Source organism: Trachinotus anak, unplaced genomic scaffold, assembly GCF_046630095.1.
Source record: "Trachinotus anak isolate AG129_WGS33_773 ecotype Australia unplaced genomic scaffold, CSIRO_AGI_Tana_v1 ptg000001l, whole genome shotgun sequence".
In the NCBI taxonomy this organism is placed as follows: domain Eukaryota; kingdom Metazoa; phylum Chordata; class Actinopteri; order Carangiformes; family Carangidae; genus Trachinotus; species Trachinotus anak.
Window position 1 is genome coordinate 11111647 of NW_027273852.1, and position 10372 is coordinate 11122018.

At 39.8% G+C, this 10372-nt stretch overlaps 1 protein-coding gene across 5 annotated transcripts; it reads right to left on the minus strand.

Annotated features, from left to right (window-relative positions):
* Positions 1 to 271: 271 nt before the first annotated feature.
* slc5a3b (solute carrier family 5 member 3b) lies at positions 272 to 7308 on the minus strand. Of its 5 annotated transcripts, none has more exons than XM_071475838.1 (3): positions 7169 to 7270; positions 6450 to 6545; positions 272 to 5959 (listed from the first exon to the last, which is right to left on the minus strand). In XM_071475838.1, exon 3 carries the CDS (start codon positions 4505 to 4507, stop codon positions 2375 to 2377), a length of 2133 nt encoding a protein of 710 aa, XP_071331939.1. In that variant the 5' UTR covers positions 4508 to 5959; positions 6450 to 6545; positions 7169 to 7270; the 3' UTR covers positions 272 to 2374. The 5 variants fall into 5 exon arrangements, with proteins under 5 accessions (XP_071331939.1, XP_071331979.1, XP_071331948.1 ...); XM_071475878.1 differs by lacking the exon at positions 6450 to 6545 and having other exon boundaries at positions 272 to 4801; positions 5782 to 5865; positions 7169 to 7219; XM_071475847.1 differs by lacking the exon at positions 6450 to 6545 and having other exon boundaries at positions 7169 to 7308.
* Between the last annotated feature and the right edge of the window lie 3064 nt (positions 7309 to 10372).

Here is a 10372-nt window from a genome sequence, read left to right on the forward strand (position 1 = left end):
AAATTACCAGTAATGTTTCGCAAAACTAACTTTATGTTTGCCAGTTTGCTTCTTAGGTTTTTCTCTGTCACAACATAAAAAAATGAGTACACATTTGTCTTTTTTTGTTTCCATGGAAACTTTATTATCAGTCTCTAAAAATAAAATCCATAAAAATAACAATGTATAATCTCCCAGAAAGAAAGAAAGTTTTTAAAGCTCTTTCCCATACAGCAACCGTCACTTATCAATCCTCTTAACGTTATACATCATTTATGCTTAACATGGAGGATTGGCCTGTCACATTATGACATTGACTTTTTGCACTGAGGTCATTCAATACTGCTCCCAAATTACAAAATACAATATGAACACATTTTTTTTTTTTCCTTTTTGTTTTTTGAATTCAGATGTTGGGGGTGTGTTCATATCTGGACACCTTACACTGAGGAAATAAAGAGCACATTCAAGGTGGCTAGTAATTTTGTTTACCTGGTTGAATTACCCTTGATGTAATGTCATGAATAAACTCCAGTGATGTTCTAATCCTGCAACAAATGTCTGAAATGTCATTTATGCCTTGAATTATCATTCTCTGCTGATATGTAGCTAACTCAATAAGGAACTATCTATATGACAAAACTGATTTATTACATGGCTTTAAACAAATGTGGTATTCACTGCACAAAAATTAGGATGTAACACTTAACACTTTATTTTTTGTTTCCTTTGTCTGACCTTTTATGTTTTGTCACTTTAGCATTGCACACTAAGACACGTTTGGTAGGATGCTTATAAAAGATGCAGTTGAAACAAGATTAAATGATATTTCAGCACTGCAGTGCACTAAAAGTACATTGACACACAGTAGATACACAAGAGATAACCCACTAAAGAAGAAATGTATACTGTTTGTGATCCAGTGAGCAATGTATTATGTTGTACACAATGTTAACATAATGCAACAGACTTCACACATTTTTCAACAATGTAACAATAAAACATAAAACCAGATATGCATAAAATGTAAATTGATACAGAATAATGAGCCTTGGTACTTGTGGCTTTTTGTTATAGTTCTGTATAACAGTATAGTGCATAAAAAGCTGTATGTTGGTAATGCAGTGTAAGCGAATATAGCCACATAAAAGTCATAAACAACACAATAATAGAAATATAAATACCAGAAATATCAGTACAGCTCCAGATGTAACTGGAATGTGGTCAGTGACAACACATAACAGCCAATCAAAATTAATATGTACCACATAATAGGAAGTTTGGCTATTTCTTCTCTTCCAATGGAAAAAAAAAAAAAAAAAAAAAAAAAAAAAAAATCTTAAAAGGCTGACAATTCCTAATCTCCAATCTCTCTCTAGTTTCTGTGCCACAAAATATTTACATATTCTAAATACCAGGTATTAACTGTAAGCTTGACAAAAATGATTTTTGATACAATACCTCAAGTAGGCTAAATAAAACCAGTGGATATAATCATCACCGTAAACTTAATGTTCATATGCAACACCAGCAGAGAAACAATGCTTCTTAGGACTTAATATTAATTCTTGTTTTATAAACATCATAATGATCCCCTCATAAAAGATAGGCTTGGTTATCATACTCTCTACAGCATAACATTTGGGACATTTATCAGATGATATCCTTGAAAGGACTGTCCAGGGCATAATAATTAAATTATATTGTACTAACATACTTGAAATTCTACTGATATTAATGTAGTAATAACCAAAGTCTTCAGAGGCAGAAACTTGTACAAAACTCTCATGGGCTATGACCTTAAATTAGTTTTTTGAGTTACCATAGACATATGTATGCTACACCAGGAACTGAACCTACAGTCACTGTCAACAAGAATGGAAAAATAGCTCAAAATCACAGAATACATGTTTTTGTGTTTTGTTTTTGTTTTTTTCACAATACAAAAAAATAAAATAAAATAAAAAAGAAAGGAAAAAAATAGAAAAAAGAAGACAGACAGACAAGTGCATATGTCAAATAAGGCAGATATTAAATTTGTTTAGGAGTACCACAATTCTAAAAATCCCAGTTTATATTTTGAATGTAGGATTAACAACAAGCATTGTACAAAATGGACACACTGGTGCCAAATAGGCTTCATAGTCATAAATGAGTGCTGTTTTTTTTTCTTGTTTTTTTCACATGAATAAGCTTTAATCATTTAAAAAATGATTGGCATAAGCTTAGATCCCTGTTAGAGAGCTACAAAAGACAACTGTAAATATTACAGACACGGCTTCTCAAATCTCTGAAAATTCAACTGCTTGTTTGTAACGGCCCCCAGGCCCCCACATACCTTCAATCTTCATGAAAGCCCCCACACCAGTCCCCATTAGTTCAGTGCAGGGTTCAACTAAAGTGAAAAATAAACAAACAGGAGGATACCCACAGAGCAGACGCATAACAGACCCAAGTTGAGGAGAAGTTTCACTCTAGGTGGCTCGTACAGCATCTCTGCAATGGCTCTTGCATCATCTTGTGCCACTTTTTGCTGAGTGCTCTGTGCTCCCTGCTTAAATCCACAAAGCCAGTTCAGTAAACGTATGCACCTGCTACTCTCCCCATTCCCATGGCAGCCTTCCTCTGCTCTGATCATCTCCATCCTTCTATTACCAAATTGTTCTGAAGGGGTGGTTGTGGGGGATGTTTCTAGACTAGGGGTTGCTGGGTCATGGTCAGTGGATGGGACCAGGAGTTTGACATCCGCTCCATCCAAACACCTCTCCTTTCTGACATCTACGGGCATTTCTTTATGGAGGCTTGCATCACCATTACAATTCTTGTCAGTCAGCCTGTACATTTCTTTGCGGGCCTTTGCGGGAGCCATTTCAATATTGCGTAGCCCCCAGAATGTGGTGGTGCGAACCTGCTCCTTATCGGGCGGAGAGGTGCACAGGCTGACCACTACTGCCACCAGCCCTGAAATCCAGAACAGCCCAGCAGCAAAATACATGTAATGAACATGAATGATGAAGGCAGGCCTATTATCAGGCTGGTCACAGCGAGGCTGGCGGTAGATAAAAGCTAAGATTAGTCGTGTGGTACCTAGTGTGAAACCTGTCATTCCTCCCCAAAATGCACCCTTCTCATTACACCGTTCCCAGAACACACCTAGCAGGAAAAGGGCAGCAATTGGTGGAGTGAGGTAACCAGCAACTTCCTGGATGTACAGGTATGTCTGTCCACCTTGCATTTCAATGATAACAGGGACCCAAGCGATGCTGATGACCACCATGAGCACAACAAACAAGCGGCCCACAATAAGCAGCTCACGCTGTGATGCCGTCTTCCGAAAATTTTGGTAGATGTCCAATGTGAAGATGGTGCTTGCACTGTTGAAGATCGAGTCAAGATCACTCATCAGGGCAGCGATCATGACCGCCATCATCAGACCCCTGAGTCCCACAGGCATCACAGCCATGACCAGGCGGGGGTAGGCAATGTTTGAGCAGCCGGCCTGAGAACCACACACAGCCATGCAGTGCTCTGGCCCAATGCAGGCGATCTCGTCCGCAAACAAGATGCGGGAGATCATTCCTGGAATGACTATGACAAACATGGGCAGAATCTTGAGAAATCCAGCCATGAGTGTTGAGCACTTAGCGTGAGCAATGTTCTTTGCTGCTAGAACTCTCTGAACAATGACCTGGTCTGCACACCAGTACCAAATAGATGCAGGGGTCTGGCCAAGAATGAAGCCTGGCCAAGGGATGTCTTCATCCAGAGGGCCTCGAAGGATGCGTAGCGAGTTTGGTTTAGGCTCAATACGACAGGAAGGAGAATAGGTGAAATTTCCAGTAGCCATTATCGCAGAAACATTGGGAACTGCTTCCATGTACTTAGTTCTGACACCCTCCAGCCCACCAACTTTTACTAGGCTGATGATGGTTAAGGTTAGGGCTCCACCAATCATCAACACTGCCTGAAGGGCATCCGTATACAATACTGCCACCAGTCCACCGGTGACAGTGAGCATTGCAGTCATACTGATAAGCAGGACGATAGACAGATAAAGGTTCCACCCCAGGGACTCCTGAATAAAGAGAGCTCCAGCATACAAGTCCACAGACAGCCTGGTAAAAATGTAAAGTAACACAGACAAGAAAGCAAAGTAAACCTTTAGCCTGTTGCCACCGTAGCGTTTCGACAGGTACGCAGGCATAGTGTAGACTCCTGAGTGGATATACACAGGGATAAATACCCAGCCAAGCAGCTGCAGAAGTAGAAGTGCATTAAATTCCCATGCTCCAACAGCAAAGCCACTTGCTGCTCCTGATCCAGCCAGGCCTATGAAATGTTCACTGCCAATGTTACTCACAAAGAGTGATGCACCTATGACTATCCATGTCATGGAGCGTCCAGCCAGGAAGTAGTCACTCACAGTGTTGCGACTGGCTTTCCACATGGCAAAAAACCCGATGACTAGCACGAGGACAAAATACAGTGCTACCACCGCTATGTCTGCGGCTTCCATTCCAGGACCCATTTTTACAGATTACTTTTAAAAAAGACTGTCTTAGAAGTAAAGCTCACAGCTATAGGAATCCTTCCAAAAAATGGAATATAAATAGTCAAAGTTATGGATTTAATTAATAAAAATGGAGCAATGGAAATGCTCTGCTTTGGTTTGCTGTCTGGATGGAAGCTGTAGTATCCACCGTCAGTTCAAATTCGCTATAGGTGTGCTTCGGAGGGGGTTATCCACCAGCACTAAGGTCGTTCTACTTTTAGAGGGGGATGTTGTAGGCTTCTGGTCTCAAAAAACCTAGAGTTAACATTCCTGCAAGACAGCAAAGACAAAGAAAAACACCTCATTAGAGCTTTGATTTGAGAGGGAAAAACAGCGAACACAATGCTTCAAAGTTTACAACAGCCTGTCTGATAATAGGATATAAACAAAGTCATGTGTGAAAAAAATCAAGTCAATCTGAACATCATATCACAATCCATGACATAAAATCACAAATAAAATACATTGTGAAATATCACTCTAAACAAACTGAATTGTTGATTGTAATTATTTCAGTTTTACAACTACAGTATTTTTCCAGTGCTGGTCATTGGGTTTAGCCTGCCTATGACTTTCCTCCTAAATCTTTTAAAGACCAAGGACTCAAGCCGTTCCACTGTAAAAACATCAAAGAAAGCTTAATAACATTATATAATAAGTCAAGAAGAGTCAAGAGGCAATGTGTAGCCAAACACTATGTAGTTCCTGCTTTGCCTAATAATAATCCTGACTTATTTTATTTGGAAAATTTAGCACAATTTCAAACATGCCTGCATAGTCCCATGCATTTCTGGAAAATGCTAAAGGCAGACTTTCTGTGCTGGCACAAAATTGTGGCATTCCATTTTATGGTTTTGACCATAGATGAATAAAGAGTACAAGCCAATAGAACAATTCCCAATCACACAAAATAACCATGTCCAACTTAAAATGTCAGTTTAATATTTTATAATGCCATACCCCTTACACACACCTAATTTAGTTACATTAACAAATGTAAACCTAAACCCTTGCCTCAAATTGAAAACACCAACATTTAGTTGTATGCTAGGGTATATACACTTAACATGCTAGACAAATGGAATTCAACAGATACTTAAAGATAATAGTGAGATGGATCAAATTAAATCCCTATGTCAGCAAATAATACTATGCATGGCAATGCATGAGCACATCTGTTTTGTGTCAATGACACACACAAACAAACAAACACACACACACACACACAAACACACACTTGGATGTCTTGCCTCTCTTGAGGTTTCAGCCTGCCATGCATTGTAGAAAATACCCCACGCCTTCCATTTTCACAACCAGGCTTTATGCGTCTTTCTCTATAAAAGAAGTCTTTGTTTTTAATTTTATCTTCACACCATCCATGTCCATGTCTTCATGTGCTCACCATAAACTGGCCAAGAGTCCCTGGCTCTGAAAGACAGTAATGTCATTCACTAGAGTCATAAAATTGTATTTTCAAGTTATATAATAGGGGATTCAAACATAATCACTACCATCCCATTATGCCAGAAGCTACTTATAGAGCCCTCACCCAGATTCCCACAGGGACACTACCTTAAGCCCATTCATATAATTGTACTAAACAAAAACAGTAGGTTTAATTCTTTTAATCGTCCTCTTCTTGCAGCACACACCCATAATTAACTTCCACCAATGGTGATGAAACTGAAGCTATGCTATAAGAAGTGTAAGGGTCTGCTCCAAGTATTTCAAAGCCAAGAGAAATGCCAAAGGAAACCAGCACTGACATGCATGAAGCACAAGGAAGTCCATTAACTAACCCTTGAGATTTAACAGCATAAAGTACCAATTGCCAAAAACTAAAATTAAATTATAAAAATAAAAAACTTTTTTTTTTTTTTTTTTTAAATCAAAGCCAAACTTATGTTGACTAACTTACTTTCTACAGCTGAGATGAAATGCAGATGAATGGTACTCTTGCACAGGTCCACACAGTTTAAAAAGGTACAAGACCTCAATTCTGCACCTTTGTTTTCTGTTACAATAAAGAATACAACATGAAATCCACACTGAGTTCGCCTGCATGTAAGACCAACCGAAGCCATGATGGAGCAGTGGCCTAATGGATAGATGGTGTACAGAACAATGCCACTTTCATTGGTGGGCAGATGTATCTGACAGCTTGAGACTGCCTTTGTGAAGAGGCTCCACCAGTCCACAGCCGGGCGTGTAGAGCACAGACGCACCTACCAGGCGGTGGGAAATTTCTAGAACAGTCACTCATTCATCCGGCTGCTGGCGCATCTCAAGGTGCTTGTGTTTGTCTTATTAGCTACCTTAAATAGCCTACACTACAGGACAGACATGTGGATATTAAACACCACAGGCTCACACGCAGTGTTACTCGGATATTTGAAGCATTTCTGCCTGGCTGACGTCGGTGTTCAGAAATATAGGCCAGTCACAGGCTTTTGAGACAGATATCTGACAGAGATCTTCCATGATACATCAGCTGCCATAACCCGAAAACACAGTTTCTCCGGCTTTAACACTGACAAATGACCGAGTATTTTTTTTAAATATGGAAAGAGTGCCCAGGTAGTCACCACACGTACCGACTCACCGGCTTAAAAACACCAATGAACACTAAACATGTACCTTTTGTTTGCTCATGTCAGCGTTAAAGATGCTAAGCTCCCCACGCTCCAGAGGGGAGATGTGGATGAGGATGAGGATGAGGAAGAAGTGCCCCCCCTCTCCTCCTCCTCCTCCTCCTCCCCACGGTCACTGCCTCCTGGTACCACACACACGGTGCTCCCTGCGGATGCGATGGTCGGACGTGAGCGGCACCTCGTCCTCTCTTGCGCCTCCACTCTCGCAGGAACCGCGGACTCCGGCGGACCCTGCGCGCTCCCCTCCTCCTTATAGGCACCGGTTCAAGTCCACGCCCCCACACGTGTAGCACACCCGTGACGCGTTTCTGTGCTAAATACTTACGAAATACCCACTAGAAATCACTCTAGCTAATCATACCTGCACCGATTAACCCCACATGTTTATGTAAAGTTAAGAATAAGAAGGGGGGGGGCGTATATTTTTAAGTGATTGTCATTCAAAGGGGGAAACCAGCGACCATAAAACACACCCACTTTCTTCGGCGTGTTGTAACTGCGGAAGGGTTCTTTGTTTTTGTTTTTGTTTTGTTTTTTTTGCGTCTTTTAACTTCAAATAACAAATCGATGGCACCTATAAATTATATCGAACTGATCAGAATGAAGTAGTGACATCTCTTTTAAGCATCCTAATACGTAACAGACAATGAAGATGAGTTTTGGATATAGATATTTGTTTGGTGATCAACTGGAGAGAATTAACCACGATTAAGAGTCCTGTAATGTCTCTAAGCTGCTGCAAATGCAAGAAACTTCTAGAAACCCCTACTCTGATTTACAAGAGGATTAACTTCCAATCAGACTTTCAGTGAAGTTTATTGTTTACAAACAGTTGAGGATTAAACTTTTTTTTTTTTTTTTTGACTGAATGGAATTCCATGTCAATAGTATAAGAGATACTGAGTTATACTTTACTGTAGGAACAACACATGTTTTCATTTTACAAGCGATCTGGCACAGATAAAAATATTCATTGGAAAGCATCAGACTAGTGATCAAGAGGAAATGGTTTTAGTGGGAGGGAACTAATCCCTCACAGTCAACTACCACCAGCAAATAAGCTATAGTGCCATATTTGTATGAGGTTTCAACATAATGCTGTCTCTCAGGGTTAAGCCATATTAGGGTGACTCTCTAATATGATAAGATAAAAAAAGACAAGATAATATAATGTGAGATAGTCCTTTATTAGTCCCACACTAGGGAAGTTTGCTGTGCATTTGCAGCAGCGAAGTGGCAAAGTGGACAGTACAAAAAAAATGCAAAATGATAATATCAAATACTAAAAGTTTAAAAATTAAAAACAAATGAAAAAAGATAAACATTAGATACATAATATAGTTTAGAAACATAGCATGCACAAATAGATATTATATGAAATATGGGAGTAAATGCGTATCTCCAGACTGGGCTGCTGAAACACATGCATGGATAAACTACATATGCAGGTCTGGTGCGGGGCTTCACACTGAGACCCCCAACTAAATATTTCAACTTGCTTTCGTGTGCGTGTGTGCTACATAGGCTATTGTAATTACACACTTTGAAGTGCAACATTTTCTACCAGCTCTTTACTGCATGGACCCATTGTGCATGTGTAGGTCAACCTGACCATGGGAGCCCTCCAGTTCATTTGAATTTGACTCTGTGTGTGTTTGTTTGTGTGTGTGTGTGTGTCATGTAGGCTACATAATGACTGACACTGTTGTATTATTCCTCCTCCTAATAATACATACCTAGCCCACACACCTAATAATAACTGCCAGCGACCTCAGCAGTGAGATTAGCATTGTTATCACGGTTGTTTTTCAACAAAACATCTTGTGAGGCAGACACGACTGTGCATAATACAGAGGGAGGGAGGCAGAGTAAATTTCCACTCACTCTTCTGGACTGATATCTCGGAATTTTCCATTTCCATTTATAAAACCACATTTCCCAGCAAACCCTGCGTGTTTTTTGACGCGTATTTGTTACGCGACGGCGACCTGGAGAAAAATGGCAGCTGCCGCCCCAGAAAGCAGGAAGTAGGAATTAATGCCCTCGCTGTTTTCACTCGTATCGCTTCGCACTCGCCTGTTGTTTTCGCCTGGAAAACGATTGTAGTTTCACATAACTTTAGATCATCGTGCTCTCAAATTATGTATTGAATTATAATACTACATTGTATAATTGCATTGCTATAACGTTAGCCTCATACACAGTAGAGAGGAAATTAGACATATTTACAGTCACGTCTTTTGTACACAAACAAAAGACATCGCCTCTGCACTAATTTATCCCAGGTAAGACGGGTTAAACCAGATGCTATAAATAAATATTGTCTAGCTATAAAAGTCGGATGATTCAGTTTACCGTGTTATTTTCCCCACCTATTCCCAGCTTTAGGAAAATATTCTGAAAACACAAGGATATTATCAAAAAGTGAGCAAAACAATTAAAGCTCCAGCCTCACATCAAATCTGAAAATGTAAAGTGAACTTAACAGTGTTTGTCACAAGCCAAGACAAAGTAGAGAATGAGATGAATAAATAAAATAAATGTATTTTAAATTATGTTTTTTTATTACAGGGTCTATTAGAATCACATATAGGTAACATAAGGGGGGAAATGTTTTAATTCACTGATTTGTCAAATGTAAATATTACAAAATATCCATTACATGCTAATTTTCCAACAATCATAGAAAAAAAATGTAAAAGTGTATAATAAATGTACACTTTCAACAAGTATCTGGAATATTTGGAGTAAGTTTTGGCCTATGTAACACAGCGTTGTTGATCATGCATCTGAGTCAATGAGCTTTTAGGGGAAAGCCGGTGGTTTCCCATCATGTATTAAGGTTTTGTAGTTAGTGGAGAGCAACTGCAGCACTTGGATATAAAAACTGCTGCCACTTTGGTCTTGAGAGATAATGTTTCAAATAACTGCTGTGCATTGTGCAGGGAGTGAGTTGATCCTGTGCAGGCCTGGCCTCATCTCCAGAGAGCCTGATGATTGTCAAAGACACAGTTTCCGCATCCTGTTTAATTTGGTTATCCTTTGCCTCATCCCCCCAGTCATAAGACCCGTGGTGTCGATTAGCATCAAAGCTCAACAGCTGTCTTTTATGGTGGGTTGCACTGAGAATTCATGACAAACTGCCAGTCTGGTTTAAGCCTGCAGCAAAGAAGGCTATTTATAAGCAGGG